Source organism: Puntigrus tetrazona, chromosome 20 (genome assembly GCF_018831695.1).
Source record: "Puntigrus tetrazona isolate hp1 chromosome 20, ASM1883169v1, whole genome shotgun sequence".
In the NCBI taxonomy this organism is placed as follows: Eukaryota; Metazoa; Chordata; class Actinopteri; order Cypriniformes; family Cyprinidae; genus Puntigrus; species Puntigrus tetrazona.
Window position 1 is genome coordinate 281,910 of NC_056718.1, and position 23,290 is coordinate 305,199.

General features: G+C 38.8%; 2 protein-coding genes and 1 pseudogene across 21 annotated transcripts in view; 1 reads left to right on the forward strand and 2 right to left on the reverse strand.

Annotated features, from left to right (window-relative positions):
• Positions 1-1,041: 1,041 nt before the first annotated feature.
• Positions 1,042-5,825, forward strand: LOC122324498 (annotated as a pseudogene).
• On the reverse strand, positions 5,826-13,894 carry themis (thymocyte selection associated). Its single transcript, XM_043219452.1, is given in 8 exon segments — positions 5,826-6,734; positions 6,944-6,994; positions 6,997-7,060; positions 8,428-9,371; positions 9,374-9,481; positions 10,678-11,139; positions 12,582-12,720; positions 13,233-13,894. Coding segments are annotated over 8 exon segments (2,088 nt in total). The 5' UTR covers positions 13,380-13,894; the 3' UTR covers positions 5,826-6,561.
• Positions 13,895-14,028: 134 nt separating this feature from the next.
• Positions 14,029-23,290, reverse strand: part of ptprk (protein tyrosine phosphatase receptor type K) — a 132,960-nt gene continuing 123,698 nt past the window's right edge. For 10 of the 20 annotated variants that reach the window (XM_043218943.1, XM_043218939.1, XM_043218934.1 and 7 more), the window contains 8 exons: positions 21,824-21,959; positions 21,300-21,449; positions 20,313-20,486; positions 18,335-18,466; positions 17,775-17,900; positions 17,486-17,649; positions 16,177-16,312; positions 14,029-15,115 (listed from right to left, as the gene is read on the reverse strand). In XM_043218943.1, the coding sequence (XP_043074878.1) occupies positions 15,062-15,115; positions 16,177-16,312; positions 17,486-17,649; positions 17,775-17,900; positions 18,335-18,466; positions 20,313-20,486; positions 21,300-21,449; positions 21,824-21,959 (1,072 nt within the window). In that variant the 3' untranslated portion in view covers positions 14,029-15,061. Of the gene's footprint in view, positions 15,116-16,176; positions 16,313-17,485; positions 17,650-17,774; positions 17,901-18,334; positions 18,467-18,815; positions 18,834-20,312; positions 20,487-21,299; positions 21,450-21,823; positions 21,960-23,290 lie in introns of all 20 variants that reach the window. The other 10 variants (XM_043218931.1, XM_043218935.1, XM_043218933.1 and 7 more) reach the window with 2 other exon arrangements.

Here is a 23,290-nt window from a genome sequence, read left to right on the forward strand (position 1 = left end):
ACGGATTTGAATACTAGAAGCGTATTAGTGTGTTTGTGTAGGCTTGGTTAAAAGATGTGTCTTTAATCTAGATTTAAACTGGCAGAGGTGTCTGCTTCCCAAACAGAGTTAGGAGATTGTTCCAGAGTTTAGGTGCTAGATAGGAAAAGGATCTGGCGCCAGCAGTCGATTTTGATATTCTAGGTATTATCAAACAGCCAGAGTTTTGAGAACGCAGCGGACGGCAGGACTATAATGTGATAAGAGCTCGCTCAAAGTAATTCCATCTATACTATTAAAACAACTGCTTCCAGAAGTCATAGATCCTATTTTGAACATTATTAATCATCATCATTGTCATTAGGATATGTTCCCAAAACCTTCAACCTTCAAACCTTCAAACCTATTCCTTCAAACCTTTTTATTATTCAAATCAAGTAAAGGATTTTTAGGCTGCATTACTTAGAACCTAATAGGACTAATATTAGTCCTGTTTCTTTCTTAATCTGTTTCACAGTTTGTATCCAGACTAGATGGCGGATCAGCACCCAGAGATTATGTTCATCAGAGACCAGAACACCTAGATGCGCACCGTGGACCAATCACCAGATCCTGATGCACACTCACACACTTACTTACTTTAGATATAATACAAGTTGCATGCATACAAATTTGTCGCAAAAAGTAATTTTTTTGAAGACATTTCCAACTCTGACCGTGACATCAATGTAAGGGTCTAAAGTCAGTCAACTTTTAATGTGAGAAGGTCCTAAAAGTTCCTGTATTTCAAACCGCAGCACATGGCACTACTCCAACACCAATTTAAGAACAGATAAAATGTTAAACTAAATCAATAAATCTTCCAAATGTGTGAAAGTCCATGTTATCATCCTTAGAGAAACAATTGCCGTATCTGAAATGGTTTCTCAGACTTTACAGTACTGAGAACATTTCAAATGTATAAACGGGAGAGAATGTCTCTAGTTGTATGCATCAGTCTCCACCTGTTTGGCCCTTTCTCCATTTGGGATCAAAGTCCTTTGGCTGGCCATAAATTAAAGCTCTGCCACTGACCAGAGCACTTCGGCAGTCCAACTAGATTCCTCAGCATGGATTTCATCAGAGCGGCGGCTGCTGTAATCTTGTTGGCTGTGCTCGGCCAGGCAGCAGTAGTGAGTGAGGATGGACTTCCTATTAAGTGGGGAAAGCCCTGAGCGAGCTTTCCCAGCTGCCCACCGCCGACGGGGTGATCCAGGTAAACCCGTGGGATTATTTACAGCGGATGGCCTTGTACAAGCTGCTGATCAATTCCACCGATCCCTACATGAGCTCAATGGGCCCTGGAGACAAAGAGAATCCTCTATGGAGTCTTCCTCTGCAGCTGGGATGGAAGCTCAGATCAGGTATGCCATGTACACAAGCCTCTTAAGAGTAAGTAGTTGCATGTAACACAATTATGTAATTCAAACACAAAATAAAGGTGAATACGCTTTCTGAGAAACAAGGCGTAGGCCTAATTAAATTACAATTACTTATGAACATGTTAACCCCTACAAAGGGGTTACATCTGTATATTTACAGAAACACACAAAGGTTTAATGAATAGGAGTTAAAATAGTCTACAATATGAGGATACGGAATAGGAAACATCACCGCAGAGTTAAATTAACTCTATTTAGAGAACATTTGGTCCCTCTCTAAACAGAGTTACATTAACTCTAAGTTAAAGTTAATGAGCTAATGAAGTGATTAATTAAATGATGATTGAGTATTAATAAACATCTGCCAGAGTAAAATCAACTCTTTATTTGGTCTCATTCTGAATAGAGTGAAATTAACACTGAAGTAGAGTTATATTTAATTTATTTTCAACATCACTGAAGGAAAGAACAGTAAGAACTACAACATAATTGTGGTCAGTGTTTACTTTAGTTGAGCTTTTGATACTTTTAATAAACTTAAATTTGTTTGCTTCTAAGCAATTGAAATATTGTTTCACAGTAGTGCATTAACGACTCAAAAACTTAGACAAGCTTATGCTTTTGGCTTATTTGCATTTAAAGGAACATCATAAAGTGGTCTTTCTTTGGTTTATTGACTGACATTCAACTAATAGTAAACCGTGAAACCAAAAATAAATATATCAATGACATTTCTGCTTGGGCTTTTACATAAACACTTATGTTACCCAGCATGCATTGCAACATGAAGAACTTTGTCACTATTGTTGAGTTTCAGATTCTGTTTCTTGATGTCTGCGTATCACACAGAAGTGCAATTTATGCATTACATGAACTTCAGTTCATTCACAATAACTATTAGAGCTGAGATTTGTTAATTTGCTGTAGTTTCACAGCTGAATATACAAACGAGAAAAGAACAAAAAAAAAGTTAATGCAACAGTCATAGCTAGTAACCTATTTATTTATTTTTTGTGCTGGCTGTGATTACATGAAAATACAAGATTGTATTTTTAAAATTTTAATTAGAAATGTAGCAACTCAAAAAGGTAATCAAACGTAATGCTGCTTTAATAAAGTAATTGAAATAGATACACTATTTATTACAACTACTAACAAATGATCTACCATGATCTGCGCTTTCCGTGAAGACAGTTCAGCAAACGATAAATAAAGGTATCATTATCATTATCTTTGGAGAGAAGTGAAAAGTGACAGCTCAGCTAGTATCGGTATATTTATACTTCGGGAAATTAGTATTGGTACCATTCAGATATTTCAATATTAGTGAAATATTAATATTATGTTCTTTCTGATTTGTGGTTAAAAGTTCACTTTGAAACTAAAATTTGAAACCGATCGTGAAAACGAAGGTGTAGGTGTCTTTTTCTTCATTAGAGAAAATGAAGAGATTTTTAAGTCAAACCGTTGTCCTCTGTCAGTCATGTAATGGTGGGTATAGGGAAAAAACATGCACAAAGAAATCCAAATGAAACCATAGCCCATAATAATGATACACTGATGGCCTAAGACACGAAACGAGTGGTTTGTGTGAGAAAACGGACAGTATTTCTATTGTTTTTCACCTCTTGTACGCCTACAACGGAAGCCCTCAGGTCATTTGGACATGGTGGTGTAGACGGTACAAATACTTTTCGTTTTCTCACACAAACCACTCGTTTCGCCTCTTAGGCCATCAATGTATCGTTATTATGGGCTGTGGTTTAATTTGGATATCTGTGCATGTTTGTTTTCCTCTAGAAAGTTCCTATACCGACTCATTATATGACTGACAGACTACAACGGTTTGACTTAAACATCTCAACATTGGATCAAATGAAAAAGACACCTACACCTTAGACACCTTTGGGGTAAACTGGATCAACTTCAAATTTAGTTTCAATGTGAACTATCCCTTTAAGTCTAGATGGGATACAGCGCGACTACTGCTTGTCGTATGCAAAAACGATGGCTGTGCGATATTTGTCGCTCGATATATTCGATATATCTCATCAGTAAAACAGGTTTTCAAATGAAGCGGCAGTTAATACGCACAGCCATAAATCCCTGACAAACTACTCCAATGAATTAGCAGGGAAACTGAACGTGACATCTCGCACGCCCAGTTGCAGTCTGGCATATACATATGAGTATTAACGGACATGTACGAGTAGGTAAATTCGTCTTTGGTTGCTGTCTGTTTCAGGTCGTCTGACTGACCCAAGCCCTGGCAGCAGCAGCAGCTGTGGACTGGAAAGCTCAGAACCGGTTTGCATCTCTACTCAGAGCTGGTATGCATGTAAGTGCGGCTCTTCATGCGCCCCACTAGATGGATGTAAAGTGAAGCGTGCTGTCTTTTCTCATACTGCCACCGTCTCTCTAGGTATGAACTACTACATGTCCGTGCTTCCATTCCTGGCAGCAGTTCAGACGGGTGTAGTCAAGAAGGGTGAGTTTCAGCTTCAGATCCAGGTTCCATCAGAGGTTTCTCAAGATTACTGCGCCAACTTCACAGACTGTTCCACCAAACATCCTGATGCCATGACTAAGTGGGAAAAATTTTTCCAGGTATCACTTTTCATAGATGCATATATTGGTTGGAATCAGGTCAAATGGGACACTTTTCAAAATTGAGATGACTAGGAAAACAAGTTCCTATGTTTGTTTATTCGGTGGATGCATTTTTTACTCAAGAAGATAAACACTACAGACTAAATACAATATTGTATTTAACAAACAAATAACAAAGAGGCAAGCAGCAATATATATATATATATATATATATATCTAGGGGTTAGGGAGGGGAGGTAGCAAAAGGGTAGAACAAAAAAAGGACATCGCGGACACACTTCAGTCCTCTGTCCTAGAATAATTTTTCGTTAAAAAATTATAAATTATATATTGATTATTATATAAAGGAAAAGACCATGAGTTTAACCTAAGATACAGGAAGCAATGGCTCAGAGAGAGCAAGGCCTACAACAACAAACAAAACAGTTCTCTACCTATTTAGGAGGGTTTACCCTTTATCTACAGAGGCTCAAGCAAAGAGACAGTTTACTCACCATTTTCTGTGTTCCTCTGTCTAGTCTTTGCAGCAGATCAGTGACTCTGAAGACACAGACTTCAGCAAGAAGGACAAGATCCTGGGACTGCTGTGGGCAGCAGAAGAGGCGTCTCTACAAACAGCCTCCACAGCCTGCAGTGAAAGGTCCATATATTTAACCACTTTCTGTTGCTCAACCACTTTCTTTAACCAACTACGTGTGGACATCGTTCAAGCTTTAGTTTGGCAGGTGCCTCATGTTTTAACGCTTGTTGAGCTGTGTGCTGTAGGCAGAAGCTGTACTCCTATCCTGAGGTACGGTTCGCACAGGGCTGGCTCAACTCGGCGGCGTCGTCGAGCAGCTGCTCGTTTCCACGCCAACGCCGAGAGGTCCGAGAAGTTAATGGCTCCTCTGCCGAGCCGAGTGCTGCAGGAGTCTGACAAACCACCCAACATCGATGATCTCAGCGCCGAGGAGAACCACGCACTCCACATCTTCAGCTGGATGAACAGCATCAATACCCTGCTCGGTAAGAACATCGGAGGAAATAGTGGGAGGGAGAAACGTTTGGTTAACTATCCCGCTGATGACAGCAGGAATGGAGCAGCGTGAACAAAACCTGATGGTACTGTTCTCCAGCATGATTTTTAGATGTTCCAGAGAGCATCTCGATCTTCAAAGGAATAATAAAACCTGAACATCTCTACAAAACTCTGAAAATCTTTAAATTTGTGCTGTGAAGCGATTAATAGCATCCAAAATGCTGTGTACATTTAGCATGCTTATAGAAAACACACACAGTGTATATCTGGGAAATATTTACATGCATATACACTTTTATATATTTATATCCTTGTATTTTAGATATATACAGTAAATGCAAATATATTTATACATATAATTCAAACACATTATGCAAAAACTGACTGACAATTATTTTGCATTGTTAACCAATATGAATGAAAACATCTCAGTTCAGGTTATTTAACTTTTTCAATGCTTCTATGTATTTATTCACAGGTGGTTCCCTCGTGAATCTGTGGAGGAGTGCTATGTGTTCACCTCAGGCTCGGGAGAAAGGTCAAGGCCTTCTTCACGACCTCATTCTTGACCCCAAGTTCCCTGGTAGCAGTCTGATGGCAATCCTGACTGAGATGTCCACCAGCTGTTAACAATCGCCAGAACATATAAAACTGACTAGAATAAACTTGTTTCTAGTAAATAAAAGCAGTTTACTGTATGAATCTGCAGACGACACTGTCAGGGTAAAACCTACGGGATGCAGCAGTGTAAAAATCGTTTTTTGTCTTAAACCAAATAAAAACGTAAGACCGAAAAATACTTTCCATCTCATTTATTCAAAGTAGACCAGACAAAATGCAGAAAATGTCCTTCTTCACACAATTATGTAAAACATAAACCCACTTTCAACTCTACGTATAACCAGACTGTACAAAAAACTCAATTAATATATACTTAAGTTAACGAAGGTTGGTTTCTCTGACATCATTACTTAAAAATAGTGGTCACTATGGCACTGCCCTTTTCAAAGGTGCTAATATTTTAGGAAATAATATTAGTATTGTAATACTAACAAGAACCATTAAATAAATAGGGTATAAAAGTGATAGCTTTTTGTTCATTTTTTTGGACAGTACATGATCCACAAGCCATGGTCACCGAAAAGAGCTGCAGCCTGGAGAGATACGAGGACCGAAACCTCAGGGACTAAAATACATGTATAAAACTCGCTTACTGTACTTACGGTTTCATAACGGATAGTATACCAGTTCATATAAGCACCATAATATCTAATGGACCTTAGAAAAAACAAAGCGTTTGAATGAATATATAACATGCAGACCATCAACCATCGACTGACCAAAGATGATTCTGAACTGGTGTACTTCACCCGGTTCATGCGAAGACAAAAAACAGATGCGTACCTGGTGTCTGTACTCCTACAGGACTAATAAGCACAGAAGACCTTCCCCTAATAAATGAGCTGCATTCATGTAAAGTTGCGTGACGTCGGTCTCATCATGTGAAGTGAAAGTAAGTGGGTTTAGTGACTCTTATATCGTGTTGCTCGGTTTTCCTTTGTCCGTCTTAACGTTTTGTTCATTGTATGTCCTCCTTATGCTGTCGATCTGATCTTCATCGATATATTCATAATCGTGCACATCGTTGTCATCATCTTCATTTTGTGTGATGGATACGTTGTCCAGACTTCGGCCCTTGGCGAGATCTGAGGAGAGAAACAAACACCCACTCAGAATTTTCGCAAATACACACAGGCACAGATTCGATCTTCAAGTGTGTGTGTGTGCGTGTGTGTGTGTGCTAAAATCCACTCCAATGGTCAGGTTTAGAAAAAAAAAAATTGATTACGTTTGCATTTTCAGCTGGTGATGTTAGCGCTGCTGAACACTGGAGAGAGATGTCCAGTCTTCCTACCTTTCTTCAGGGGTCTTGGCAAAGCGACGGGACTAACGACGATCTTTTGTCATTTCCATTTTTTGAATCACTGCATTGAATGAAGTCGTCTTGCTTAAACGGTTCGCCACAAAGACTCTGTGTGACGGGATGACAGAACATTATGAAATTACAGTGTATGTAATAAGTGCATATAAAAGTGAAGTTATTGTCAAAACTGAATAAACACTGAGGATATCTTCTATCTAATCATTTTAACTATCATGTAAAATCATCACATATGGTACATTATGTCATATTACTTTTCAATATAATTGTTATCAGCATATACTAAATACTACATTAATGTAGAACCTGTCATTATAGGCCAAACACTTAGTTTTATACAATTTTTAATAATAAATCAGTTGAGTCTCCACTAGGAGGCGCTTCTGCATCATTACTCTGATTCGTCTGCTCCACGGCCTGTTTATTTCTTGTTTTGTATAATACTGAAAATAAGATAAATGTGCCATTATGCATGAGTATTCAGCTTGTTTCATACGTATAGGTTTCTGAATATATTCTGATAGTCATTAATGGATTTCACATTTTGTTCCTTGTACACTTTCAGATTCAGACGCTTCAAATTATTTCTGATATAATGCAATGTTCTTCATCTACAGACATTCCAAAGCTTTTGATGATGTAGCAGCTGAGATGAAGACTGTCGCTGGATAAAGACCATACGCAGATCATTTCTGCAGTGGCCTGACCTTTTCTCTTTTTTATACAAAAACTTAGATTATAATATGCAGATAAATGCATGATAAATATACTTCTTCAGCATATGTTCAATATTCTCTTCTGTGTTACATAAATATTAAATGTTGGTAACTATAATATATCGTCTGTGAATGTGTGAAATAAAATAGCAAAAAAATAGTAAGTACTTGTATATAAACATATATATATATAAACATAACATCTTTTTAATAAATATATACATGCATGTGTTTGTATTTATATATACGTAATAAATATACACAGCACACATACATATATTGTAAACACATCCTTCATTTTGGATGTCATTAGTCATAATTAATCGTTTGACATTTAAATTATTATACTAAATTATACATTCAAGTACTAAGTAATATTGATTAACTTGGTTAGGGATTATTTTGGGGTTACTTACATGTAATTCTGCACAATTAATTACCATTATAATAGCAAGTACAAGTAAGGTGTAACAGGGACACCTTAAAATAAAGCATTAACCTTACTTACAAACACTCTTTTTATAGATCATCACAATAACTGCAAAAGGATGAAGAGTTTTTGGCCACAAAATGCAATGAAATCTAGGCTTACGCTTTGCTTTGTGGTGTCCTTGTTACAGTGTATTTAAAACATTGAACTGAGAAACATTGATTTAATACTTGATTTGGGTTTGGCTTGTTATAGGAGTAAGTGCATGTAAAAGGACACCTTAAAATGAAGTGTGAGCAAACACAGTTTACCTGTGGAGAGCAGCTGGAGCTTTCGCTGTTGGCGCTCTCAGATCTGGACGACAGCATCTTGGGGGGTCGAGGGGGAGGCTCTTTGGGTTTTTTGGGAGGCCGTGGAGGGGGTGTGATGGTAGTAACGGCGTACCTCCTGAGTGTGTAGTAACAGTCCTCTGAGATCTCCTCTACGACTGAGCTCCTGCTACACACTGGACTCTGGCCATCCCAGCGATGCTTTATGTTGAGGATCAGGTCTGCGCGATTGACCGGAACCTCCCTGATCTCTGACAGGTCAGCGTTTGAAATGAGGAGGCAGGGGTCAGAGATCTCCTCCTCCATGTGCAGACCGGGCAAGCCAGCCAAAACGTCCACCTTTAGAGACAGGTCTCGCACGGACACTTTGACGTTGAAGGGCAGCGAGAACCATTGGCATATTTCCGCAACGGTGTACTGCCGCTTGTCTTTCACCAGCTCCATGAATGCTCCCTCCAAACACATGGGGAGGCGCACCGGCTCCTTCGCCTCCGTCCCTGTGACTTTCAGACACTGAAAAGCATCGGCTGAACTCTTGGTTCCATTGTGTGACGCGCAGCTCTTGCCTTTGGTCACTATGAACTCGTCTCCGGCATTTACGGAGGCCAGGCCGTTGTAGACGGACTCAAACTCTCTGGTGGCCACCACCCGGATCTGCTCGGTTTGGCTGCGTGCTCGCTCCAGGTCGTAGGCCGTGGGGAACTGGCGCGGCCGCCGCTTGAAGCGTCCGTTGTAGGACTCCGGGATAAGAAAGTGTCTCGTCGACTCACGACCCATTTCCGAGGCCAGAATTCGTTTGGCGTAGAAAGCATGATGAACGATCACCTGACTGGATTGGAAAAGTGTTTCCAGCTCCGAAGAAAGCTTGAAGGGTCTTTCGCACGACAACTTAGCCACCACGGGAAAAAACTCTGGGGGACTCTTAAAACGTCCGTGAGAGAGAGAGGCTGCACAAAGGAGTCACAATCAAACTGCTCGGTGACGTCCACCACCTCCACGTCCAGATTTGACGGGATGAGCAGAATCTTCTCACTGACTGTGGGAAGAAAGGGTCCAAGTTTAAAAGGGGAAAGCTTTATCAATGGTCTTTATCTGTGAGACATATGCAAAGCATTTCTGGTATGCTTTTTTAGCTAACACTATCATATTTAATTCCCTTTGAATTGAATGTGATGGTTTATAAGGAACTCTTTCTACTTTTCCTACTCTTTCTACTGGATCACACAGAACAAACACTGTCTAGCCCTGAAACCATTTTTATTCTTTTAACAATAGTTAATGCATTAACATTAACTAACATTAAGCAATTTATTGGTTAAAAAATTGACTAATGTTTGTTGATGCTGTACATTGTTAGCTTATGGTATCTCAGGTCCTTAATTTGAACAGATGGATCTTTTGATGTATTAGTAAATTAACATCAATTAAAATGAATGAATACTTTAGAGTTACTTCTAATGAATACTTCATCAGTCTTAGTTTAGCTTTAGTCAGTGACTAATTTTGTTGACTAATGTTAACAAACAGAGTGTACACTCTTGCAGAGCGTCACTAAAATGTTCTTTAAACAAGATAAATTTACATAAGAATTACAGGTTTAGACATTCTACTAACAGTTAGCAACTTAGCAACTACATGTCAACTCGCAGCCATTAGAGTATCAGTAGGCTGTCTGATTAATATCATCTGACATTTTATTTTGATGGATTCACACAAACTGTAAATGTCAGCTTATTCTACTAACCCTAAAGCTACCCTAACGGTCTACACTGAGAGTTACTAGACATGCAGATGTGGATTAATGAGAATAAGTTTACATGTAAAGTTACTCATAGTCAGAAGAATGTCTGAAGTGGACCATCAAAATAAAGTGTAACCAATTATACTAGAAATTATTTTCAAATAGCATTTTTATTTTAGTAACACTTTAGTGTAGGGAACAATTCTCTCTATTAATTAGTAGCATGACTTTTATTAACATACTATCTGTATTTATAAAGCACATATTCTGTATTCATCTCCAATATCCAAACAGCACAACTGCCTAATAACTAATAATAATCAGGTGTTTGTTAATATAGAAAATTGGACCTTAAAATAAATTGTGACCTTTTGTTGAATTTTTCCTTAGATATCTTTAATTCTTCTTAAGGAGGCTCAGATATTTTTTACAGGATATTGTTCCAGAAAAAGACAAAATGACAGATTAAGAAAAAGATGTGTCATACTCACTTCTCGTAACAGCCTTCAGTTCATACACAGGAGTCAGCTTCAGCTCTCCAAATACATTCTCCAGCAAATGTGAGAATAATAAGTCCTTCTTGGGCAGTTTTCTGACCTCGGTTACAGTCCTCGTCCTGCCTTTGGAGATCTTCCACTCGGCTATCTCTCTCAGGGTGTAAAACTGGTCGTCCTGGCTCTCTGTGAAGTGTCCTTGCTGGGAGAAGCTCAGGCTGAAGCAGGTCTTGGGCTCTCTGTGCAGCAGCTCACACAGCACTCGTCCACCGCCGGGCTCACGGGAGACGGACGTCACTCTGAAGCTGTCCCCTTCCCGTATGACGCCTTGCTCCAGCTGAACCTCCGAACCGCTGAGGAACACCGCCTGGGACAGTCTGTGGGGGCTGATCTTCACCGAGTCTGCTATCTCTTGTATGCTGCGATACGGCTGACTGTCGGCCACTAGCTTGAACAATCCTGCAAAGAGCACAGAGACAAGGCTAAGCCATGACGAGGACCAAAAGCGGTGGATAATAAAACATCACAAACACACAAAAGTTCTCCCTTACAGGCCACTATTATTTTGATGACGATCAGTCAAAGTCTTGACTGATGGAAAAGGAAAGCAACTCTGTCCACTATATCTGACTTATCCGACTTATATATCTGACTTATTAAGTGAAGATGGAGCTTTTTGTACTTAAGCAGTCTCACTGAGCTGTACGACACAGATCATAAAGACCAAAGGATCAAAGCTCTGCACGTAACGCAGCAGTGAGTTCGCCTCAGTTCTCTCTTTGCATGTTGCTGTTCACATCAGGTTCAAGACGATGATATTTAGGTCACGTATCAAAGCTGAATAAATGATCCTTCCACTGATGTGTGTTTTGTTACGATAGGACGATGTTGAGATACAACTATTTGAAAATCTGGAATCTGAGGGCGCGAACGAAATACTGAGAAAAACACATTTAGTTTAAGTTCTTAGCAATGCATTTTACTAATCAAAAATTAAGTTTTAAAACTTTTATTGTAGGATATGTACAAAATATCTTCATGGAACATGATCTTTACTCAATATCCTAATGATTTTTGGCATAAAAGAAAGATGCATAATTTTCACATACAATGTACTGTTGACTATTTTTACAAATATACCTGAGCTACAGATGACTGCTTCTGTGCTCCAGGAACATATATTACTGACAGTTATCATTATTAACTAATTATTAACTGACTTTTTTCTATGTAATCTTCTAATGTGCTGCTTGTTAACCAGTTAGTAGTTAAGTCGGGAGGATTTTAAAATGAAATTTCTAAAATTTGAAAATTTCAGCATATTTTGTAATTGAATGAATTTCATGTGACAGAACTGGCATGATCAAAAGCAACAGATAATCTTATAATTATATTGTTATATAACATTTATTCAAAACATTCATGATATATATATACATATATAAATTATCATGAGCACAACTTCCTCCCCTTATATGTTTTGGACAAAGACTGAACAAACTGTAAAGCCGACATCTTGAAAGTAACACACACGTGCATACTTCAAAATATAGCTTTGTTGTTGTTAGCTTCTTTTATACATGCGCAAACATTTGATGTATGTGTGCTTCTCATTTAAGATTTTTGAAAATGGGAATTTTTAAGCATTTTAATGTAAACATTTAATGTTTTTGGTTAGTTATTACCTAAACAAGGTTAACGCATTTCAAAGTGAATTCATTAACGAAACAAACGCGTGAATAAACTTGTGACACAGACATAAAATGTAGATTTCTATAGTAAATGATCTCAAAAGAGACTGTCCTGTAGCTATTAACCAGAAGCATTTCAACCAACTATACCCAGAAGGCTTGTCATGGTGTTAGGTTTTAAGCGTCTGGTGTCCACTGAAACACTAGTACCTGGATATTCCACAGGAATCTCGATCTCAGTTTTGCTGGAGGTCCGAGCAGTGAACCTGGTGATGGTGATATCAATGATTTTCAGCAAATCTCCTGTCGAAAGAGAGCACTCTCTTCCAAACATCTCAGATAATGCAACCTGAAAAAGGAAAAAAAAAAAAGAAGCATGTTAAAAGATGTTACAAACCTTTCAGTATCGCAATCCATTTTGCAGCGAAAGCGTGGAGTGCTATTGTGAGCATATAAATGACATCACAAAAGACATATTACGAACTTAAAGGAACTCGAAAAAGATCAGAAAGAAGTGGGTTTCCGCTCGGCATCATGTGGTTTGAAAATGAATTTAACTTTGTTTCTTTAATTGACAATTTCAGTCTTTTTCTTGCTAGTTAGAGTTACTTAAATATTGAAAACTAGGAAGTAAAAACGGGTTCATCTTTAAAGCTTCAACATAAACCGAAAGACGGGATTGTATTACCTATTTCACCCATTATTTAAAAAAAGCAGCATTTAAAAAAAAAAAAACAGCAAGCTAATGAATGATCAGTATTCTTTCCACTATTTCAACGTTTCTCTGTAGCTAACTGTTTCTTATCTACACTGATAAGTGTACACGAGCGGTTTTGAGTTTTACAATGTGTGCGTAATTGCAGCTATTATTTTCCCACGAAGAGCAGATGAATGAACGGCCCCAGTTTTACTCTTACCTTGACAATATATTCCCGACTGGATCTGAAGAACTCTGGGGAACATCTTAGGATCCGTAAACTGCGTGAATTCATGCAGCGTCGTAGCCATCTTCTGCTGCGCCTGTACGCTTTTAAAGCTCTGGAAGGGCTGAGAGACGAGGCTCTGTCCCTCACGAAGCCATAAAAGGTCCAGTAAGAGGGTTAATGGAGGGCCGGGTGGCAGAGGAAGTCCCAGGATGCCCTTTGGCCCCTCCAGAGGCCCCTCGAGCTCAGCAGCGCAGACCGACAACGACAATGTGAGGCATCCTGCTCAGCGGAGGAGGACAGGAAGCCAAGTACAGCTCAAAGACCACAACTCAACGCATTGTCAAGCAGAGCTGCACCGGGTATCTGCAAAAATACTATGACATACACAAATCCCACATCCTCTGCCTGACTTCATGACATCAGGGCCTAATGCAAGTCAAAACAACAGGGATCCAAATCACTGAAACGACTCACGCTCTTAGAACCTTTAAAGGAGCTGAAAAGGTTCCTCACAGCCGTTTTTGGTTCCACAAAGAACCACCTCTTTTTGTATCAGTCGGAAGAACCTTGCTTCACAGAAAGGTTCTTTGGCTGTTACAGGTTATTTAAGGAACCATTTAGGGCGCCTTTATTTTCAAGAGTACAATATTGTGTGGTCTTTTGAAAGCTGGGAAACCACCGCACAATTTCCAACAAACCGTATTCTACAAGTATCCGTTCCAAACACACTCTTTAACATATCTTTTTTTTATTCAAAGTATTTGTACTATTTGACATCGTAATACAGCCAACAACTACAGACAAAAAATACATAACTTATTATTTCACATGATGGATTTTTTGTTTGTTTTCTATAAAACGTCCGATCAGCATCAATACTGGCTGCATCTTTCTTCTTAAATTGGCTTTGATCCTAAATACACTAGAGTCTAATACTGTATATATATTTTTTTAATGCATACACTTCATCGTTTGTGTGTGTGTGTGTGTGTTTTTTTTTTTTTTTCCGTTTCCAGCACAATACAAATGTGAAAACATCCGAAAAAATAGAGCTCTTCTTCTTTTCTCCTCGGCAAAGGAATAGTTCACAATCAGTTACGCAAAACAAACCACGATAGCATGTAAAAGAAAAAAGAAATACCATTTTCAAATACAAAAAAAAAAAAAAACTACTTAAATCCGTCTCGTACATAAAAATCTACAAAGAGCGTTTGCAGTGAAAAACGGGGAATGATAATGATTGTTTTGAGCTTTCAAAAATGCAAGTAAACAATAAATACAAACAATGTGCTTCATCCCTATAGACATATTTACACGAGTCTTTGGCTTATGGTCATCATCTGCTACCCAAAAACGAAAGAACACATAATAAGCCAGCCATTAGTGCGCAACGCAGTCTTCTCGAGCCAAAGTCACACGCTCTCGATCGATGGATGAACGTGCTTGTTTTTTTTCTCTTTCGAAACAATGTCCATTTACACGAGTACTACTATATATGTTTATTAACAGGAACAGTGATAGACACGAAGAAATAAAGAGCGTCTTCGGCATGCAACAGCTCAGGCTTAGTGTTTCGAATGGCTGCGTGAAATCATAAAAACGTAATGATAAAAAGAACGTTCGTATTAAAAAAACATGACCTCGACCGGGTGGCCGGCACTTGAATATCGTGGAAGTCAACACGGATGCACGAATGGGGACATTTACACGGCACTCGCACCCCATGTCACGTGTGAAATAAAGCGAGTGTAATAAAACACTCCATTACGACGTCTCGATGTACTCCAGAGCCAGGTCGTAGCAAAAGCGGTACTGCTCCTGCGGAGGAAGAGAGAGAAATGATCAGCTCGAGCGAGACTGTGGCGGCGGAGAAGAGCTGCAGAGGAAGTGGTGGAGCTCTTTGAGCCAAATATATTCTGATTGAGCTAAATGTGCGCTAAATGGCCAGCGAATCTAGAAATAGAACACAAGATGTTATGCATGTTATGTAATATAAGAACTTTATAACAGCTGTCCTTAACTACTATTCACTTGCATCAAGAAATGATCATATTGCATTGCGAACACTTTTGCTGCTATTTAGGGGGATATGGGTAAGGTTAGGGACTGGTTTAGTGGTATGGGTAGGTTTAAGGTGTAAGGGATGGGTTAACGGTGCAATTAAATGTAAGTACAACGTATGTACGCAATAATTACATTAGTTAAGTGTAAGTACATAGTAGTTAAGGCCAACTAATGTAAAGTGGGATAATGCTAATAATAGTGATTACATCCAAGTAACCCAAACCAATCCCTAAAGTAAGTACAGAAATGTAATTAAATGCTTAAATGTATAATTACAATGTAACAATCTTATAATAAAGTGTAACCTAAATTAGACATTTTTTAATTTGCTCAAAAAACCTGAATTTTATAGAAATGTGGGCCACATCTCTCTCATAGTTTACATCGCATTACTATTATTCAAAATGGAAAAAAAATCCTAATCCTAATTTGTTTCCAGTAAAATATCTCCGCATCCTTGAATCCTTAAATCTGTTTTTAGAGAATGGACCTTTTTTTTCAGCTCACGCACAGCATTATACAAAGAAAGACATTTTTCTTGCTTCGTATAATGCTGTGCGTGAGCTGAAAAAGATTTGCCTGCAGAATATTTCTCAAGCGAGTGTATATTGTTTTAAGGATGCTGGGATATTCAGCTTTTTTATTTAGTTAAGCTGGAATTTCTCAAATAAGCAGTAAATGATATTAATTTGTGTTCATGTTGCAGGGTTTGGTTTAAAGCCGATCTAGACATGATCTAAAGCAGTGATGTGCTCCGGCTGGTGACGTGTGTGTGTGTGTGTGTGTGTGTGTGTGTGTGTGTGTTCGGTTCGTACCGGGCTGTCCACCATATTGGGCTTGCTGTTCCTCAGACTCTTCACAGCATGAAAGACGTCTACAACATTCTGCCGCTTTATCATTTCACACACAATACTGATGGCACAGAACATCCCACTGCGACCGCCTCCGTTCCTACAGAGACATGAAGAGACACACGTGTGAACGAGCCGCGCGTGTGTGTGTGTGTGTGTGTGTGTGTGTGTGTGCGTGTGCGTGTGTGTGTGTGTGTGTGTGTGTGTGTGTGTGTGTGTGTGTGTGTGTGTGTGTGTGTGTGTGTGTGTGTGTGTGTGTGTGTGTGTGTGTGTGTGTGTGTGTGTGTGTGTGTGTGTGTGTGTGTGTGTGTGTGTGTGCGTGCGTGTGTGTGTGTGTGTGTGTGTGTGTGCGTGCTTGCACTCCTTCTCCACAGCAAACGTTCTGTATCCAGCGTTACACACATCTACACACATGCTGCAGAGAAGGGTCAGCGAGAAATCTTTAAGGTCTCATGCTGCCAAACTTTTGGCTTTTTTCCTCCACTGCTAACACCTTGCTCACTGGGGTTTCCTTTGTGAAAAAGAAGTGAGCTTGTTTTTTTCTTAGAAGTACACCAAAACTGCACATGCAGATAAAGTTATACAATCAAAGAAAGAGGAGTGACAATTAAAGAGAGACACTTTCGTAACAGTTTCTTACCGTTTAAACAATGCACTTGGTAATAATATCAAAGTAAAAGCTTTACTTTATAATACATTATAAACCGAGTCTTAATATTATTTTCTTGTGCAATGTTTTTCAGAATTTATTTTAGAATTTACAGCAAATTTACAAAATGTGTAATTACAGATATATATGACAAACTAGCTTCATTCAGCAGTTACTGTTCAATATACTCAATACAATTCTGAAATTACATCATAAATGCACATTATAGCACAATATAAAACTCCTTGAGTTTAGAAAAAACACTCTAAACTGTATTTATTATAAATTTCAACTATATTATTACATTAAATTTCTCTAAAAAATGTTCTTTTAAAAGTATGCTTCACAATGTTAATGAAGCATCAAATAGAATATATTTTAACAGAATATATCAATTCATGCAGGTTTGGAGAACTATCTCTTTAAAAAGAACTGAATCCATTGTTACGTCAACGTTATTTAAAATTTGACTTATGCAGAATAAATAATGTAAGCATAAAGCGTACATAATGCTGTGTGTGCTTCATAAATAAAGTGTAGAAAACTGACTGGTCTGGCTTCAAAGAGGTCTGGCCACAAATAAAAGTAGCTAGTGTTTAATCCAGCTGCTTCGAGTGTACTCACAGGCAGTGTATAATAGTGCGTCCATCGCCTTCCTCGCATTCCTCCTGCCATTTATCCACCTGGAGGATGAGCTTGAGGAACGAGCGCTTGGAGGCGGGGACTTCCCTGTGACCCGCCCAGCCCAGGTACTGGAACTGACGGACCATCAGGTAACCTTCCTGAGGCTTAGGACACACACACACACACACACACACACACACACATCAGTTTAACTGCGCACTTCTGAGTACGGCTCTGTACTTTGTTGCAAAATGATCGACGGGTTTCAGAGATATGCTGAAAATCTCACCCTGGTCAGGTTGCATATCCTGAAAAGACGACTGATGACATCACAGTCCATAGAGCAGGATATGCAGTCCACCTGTACAGGGCCGTATCTTAGCATCCCCTCCTCCGGCCAGTACTGAGGACAACCCTGGACACACCGATCACACACACACACACACACACATCGGCAGTTAACCTGCTGTTGCATTATGGGAATAGTCCACAAAAAAGTGATGATCATCAGATCATCCGAGATGTAGACGAGTTTGTTTCTTCATCAGATTTGGAGAAGTGCTCTGCAGTGAATGGGTGCCGTCAGAATAGTGTCCAAACAGCTGATAAAAACAACATGTTAACTGATGGACTGGAGTGCTGTGTATTAACGTGAGCTGTTTGGACTCTATTCTGACGGCACCCATTCACCTGATGAAGAAACAAACTCACCTGCATCTCGGATGGCCTGAGGGTCAACGCATTCAAACGCAGCAAAAGCAACAAATGGAATTGGCTCAACATAAAATCAGCACGTTCACCCGTTACCCAACCGAACGTTTTGTGAGAATAACGACGTCACAATCTCACCTGAGCCAAATCGATCTCGTTCAGCATGACGATGGAGGTGCATCCATAATCGTACACCAGCCTCCAGAAGTCCTTGACGGTGTTGGGTAAGGGATGCTGGGTCACGATGAACGCGGCCGGCTGCCTGTAGCTCTGCATAACACACAACATAATGTACTTCCTGCAAACTCTGACACTCACGCACAACCAAGACGAAGATGGGACGTTTTTCAGGATGGCCGATGCGTGGATGTGTATGATCATGCAAGGACCACAGTGAGCGTTCGACATGAGAGAGTGATGTAAACGCGCCTCGATCCCTGCGTCTTTGTGAATGCGTCAGTGGGATATTTGCACATCTCTGTACGTGAATAAATGCATTGTTTTTCTCTGCATGCTGTAGCAAACCCAGTATAGAGAGGTTGAATGGAAAGTGCTGACATACCACTAAAGCCACGAAACAAATCCAGTCTAACAGAGGCAGAACTGAATCAGTAATTACCTGGTATTCTTCTGACGGCTTGGTTAAAAAAAGTCCAAGAGTTTGTGAAGCGTACGAGGAAGCGGTTTAAAATGACCCTCTTAAAATCACAACTTTTTGAGCTCGGCTGTCAAAAGAGCCGATTGTGGCCGTGTGATCGCCATCTCCCAGGGTCAGAGGTCATCGGCTGTGAGATCGCTCTCAGATATACAGACGATGCATGTGCACACTGGAAAACAGTGCTCTACGCTAGATGGCTAATACAGTACATACACAGACAGCCATGACACATGAAGCGCTAGGAGATGGGCGCCACTGTCACTCACAGATCAGTCTAGATACGAAAACAAATGCATTCTCAAATTTGAAACCGAATATTGACTCGCCCACACGTCATTTCACACCCATTCGGCTTTCTTTCTTCTGTGGAAGACAAAAAGAGAGTTCTGGAGGACGCTTTAGGAGGCCGCTGTCCGTGTCATGTGATCACGCAGTGACCAAGAGCGGTGATGCTCAGTTCATACGGCTCAAGATGATACGGTAGCAATTTCTGCTTCTGTTTAGGTAGAGTGCAACAATTACGGATTTTCGAAGTGAAAGACATCTGAAAGTGCAGCGTGTATGAAGTTATTTTCAACTCTGAATCATTGAAACGAGTCGATTTAAAACGAATCCCATGAAACATTAGCGTATTGCCGCCTTTTTTGTAGCTCGATAGTAACTGGTCGCCACTCACTTTTGTTGTATGGAAATAAACAGTTTGTTCAAATCTCCAGTTGTTTACCACAGAAAGAAGGATTCCCGAACGACTCCGAGGGTGAGGAATGATGGAGCAGAGTTCAGGATTTATAAGAATAAATACACTTTAAAGCAAGAGACTCACACTCACACTTACCTCGCCCTTTCCCACAACGGTACTAAAATTATTTGGACTTTATTGTTACAACCCAAATAAAAGAAAGTTCAATTTAGGACCACATACAGCCATCGAGAAGAATTCATAGATTACTCTGCTAATTGTAGGCTTTATTAATTCAAGGCAAATAATCGTTTCGCTGATCTACATGAAACCATCACCATGTTGCAGGTTTGAAAGTGGCTCACGCTAACATCTGTCCCGCTTGAAGGACTTGGCACCTGGATTTGTCTCTAGCTTTCTGTAGCTCCGTTCCAAAATCCAATGAGAGATCTCGCTGTCTACTCTCTACACTACACACAAGTGAGGGACTGACTCAGTAGAGTTTGATGTTAGCATGTAAAGTACTTTTTATTATGCTAAGCTGTTATCGATATGTTCACTGTTAGCATTGGTGACGTTAAAAGAAACGTGTGTGTGTGTGTGTTTTTCTGGGACTGACTGATCCGGTGCACGCCGACTGATGCGAGTCATCTCAAGCTGTGTGCATTTCGGCTGCCCTCAAATCTGACCTCTGTTGGCAGCTCAGTAGGTTTTGGAACAGAGCATGTGTCGGACATAAAGGAGACGAGGAAAAGAGAGGGCGAGGAAGCCATACTTACATCCATGAGCGCCGCGTTGATGTAGTTGCTGCTCTCTCCGTCGATGGTGATGAGGAAGGGCAGGCAGCGGTCGGGCGGGAGGTTGTCCATGAAGCGGTTCTTGTCGTGATTTCGAGGGAGCAGTGCGATGCTGCAGTCTTCGGGCTGAGGCTGAGGGGTCACTGAGTTCAGCGTCTGTACAGAGGATTCAAGGTCAAAGATCGTATGCCAAATGAACAAGATGGTTACGTTACATGTTCCCTTCTTCAGCAACCATGAATAAAACTCTGCATCAGTATCAACTCTGCATCGATCGATCAAATGATTAATTCTGTGCGTTTATACTGCGTATAAAAGAAATATATAACAATATATAAAAGAAATTAATCGTGATTAATTATAATTAATGAATTAACACACACATACAGTATACATTTTGGATATGCATGTACATTTATATATATATATATATATATATATATATATATATATATATATATATATATATATAGATATAAATATTTATTAATTATATATATATATATATATATATATATATATATATATATATATATATATATATATAATTAATTATGTGTATGTATATATATATATATATATATGTGTATATACACACATTTTGATGTGATTAATCATGATTAATCATTTGACAGCACTGATATACACATGGAAATATTTTCAAAATATATAGTGCATGTGTGTGTATTTATACATAATAGATATAAAAGGTACACATACATAAACATAAATATTTATTTTGGATGCTATTATTTATGATTACTACTTACAGTGTTCTGTGCTATGAGTTATTACTCACCAAAAACACAGAACCATCAAAACCACCAAGAGGTGCTGAAAGCAAACACTTCGTTTAAAACGAATAAAACAGTGGTGATTGTAAGGATTTGTTTCGTTTGGGTTTTTCTGTCGGGTCTCCAAGTGAAGTCTGGGTCCTGAGAAAAAAAAGCGGCAGCATCTGTCAGGTACCTGGAACTCGTCTTTGAGGTGAGAGGAATTGCTCTGAGAGTCGATGCGGATCATGTCGTAGTACGCCGCTTTGAACTCGCACACGGGGATCGCAGTCTCGCCACACAAACAAGCCTCCAGGATGGCGTCGTGGATGAAAATGTACTGCTCCTGAGAGCCACAGGAAAACCAGGGGTTGTGTCATCAGTGCACGCGCTTTCATTTCTGACAACTCTATCAGCGACGCTTGCATCAAACACCTCTGCGTGCCTGACGTCTTTCTTATGATTGTAAATAGTGCGGAAGACTCAACATTCTTGAGGTTTCTCATCTTAAATTAGATGTTTTCTCCCGCACGCAGGTGTCTGAACACATACTTTTCATTTCGTGGTAGCGATGGCAAAAGCATGCTTTGGTACGCTCATTTAAATGAAATCGAAAGCTAAAGCAAAATAAGAACTTCCGTTATGAATTTGGTGACCAGCGGCTTCTCAAAAATATATGTTTAGTGCGGGGAAAATTATGATGGCAGCATGCAAGCACACCTCAGTCTGGACCATGTTGATTCTTCTGGAGCGCAGAGCTTTGACGCAGTTGTAGATGTCCACCACCCCTTCTCTCTCGGCCATGTCCAGCATGATGTCGATCACGATGTAACATCCTGTCCGGCCGGCTCCCGCGCTGAAACAGACAGAGCAGATCAGTTCAGTGGAAAATCACGAGAGCAGTGCTGGGTTTCATAAAGGGTCTGAAAACAAAAAGCACTCCAAAAACTGCTGTGAAGAAAATGAAGTTAAAGATGAATTCAGTAATGCGTACATCCATATATATGTGAAATCTGCATAATTCAATTAGGTTTCTTTGCCTAATGTCTTTGCTAAAATTGGCTAAATTATGAAACATTTGTACAACATATTTTGTGGAAAAACATCCAATATGAATATTTTAGTTTATATAATCTATGTGTGTGTATTGTGTATATTTATTAGGCATATGGGTCAAAGAAATCAAGATGTCTCCATCTAAAGAAATTCACAAAAGTCCTATTATGTTCATAGAAAGCACATCAGATGCAAGTGAAGTCTCTATTTAAATGGTTTTGAAAGGTTTTAATATAATCTCACATTTTAGCTGGAATAATGTGACATTGTCATTCAGTGTAAAAACTCAAACAACATGCTTATTCTTAAACATTATAGAAAATATATAAAGAATGAGGAAACATAACATTTTATTCTGTTTTAAATTAATGAAAAAAATCTGATAAATTGGCAAAACCTGGGATAGTGGCAAAATATTAAAAAAAGGCCAAAATGTAAAACTTAGTAAAAATAAATGAGTATTTGAAATGAAAGTAATTTGTCTTCTAAAGTGTGTCAAATTATTATTTTGGTGATATTTATTTTTGGTTTAGAAAAACAAATACAAAATACAGAATTTAAACAGAAAACTTGTTAAGACTTTTTGGTAAAAACAAAAACGATTTAAGTCATTATTACACTTATTATTAGTCTTTGACCCATATATAATTACACACACACAGCATACATTTTATGTATGTATACCTTCATATTTGTGTAATTTATATCATAGTTCATGTATTCATTTAAAAGTTCTCATGAACATATACATGCATGTGTGTGTATTTATAGAAACATAATATACACATAATATTTACACACACAAACACACACATATATATTGTAAACAAAAACCTAATTAATGGTTTGAAAGCACTAATTATTTAGTTTATTTGGTTAGTTAGTTTCTACTAGTGCTATTTCTAGCAATTCCACGAAAATTTCACAAATCTAATTTCATTAAACTGTTTAAAAGCAAATAATCTAAGATAATAATTAGCAAATAATCCTACAGCAAGCACTATCTTCAGAATAAGCGCACATTGCTTTTAAATCATTAAGTAAAACATTAAAATATTAATAAACAATGCAAAAGAGCTTAACTGTTAAGTCTGTTATTTTGATGATTTCTTTTCTTTTTATTAATATTAC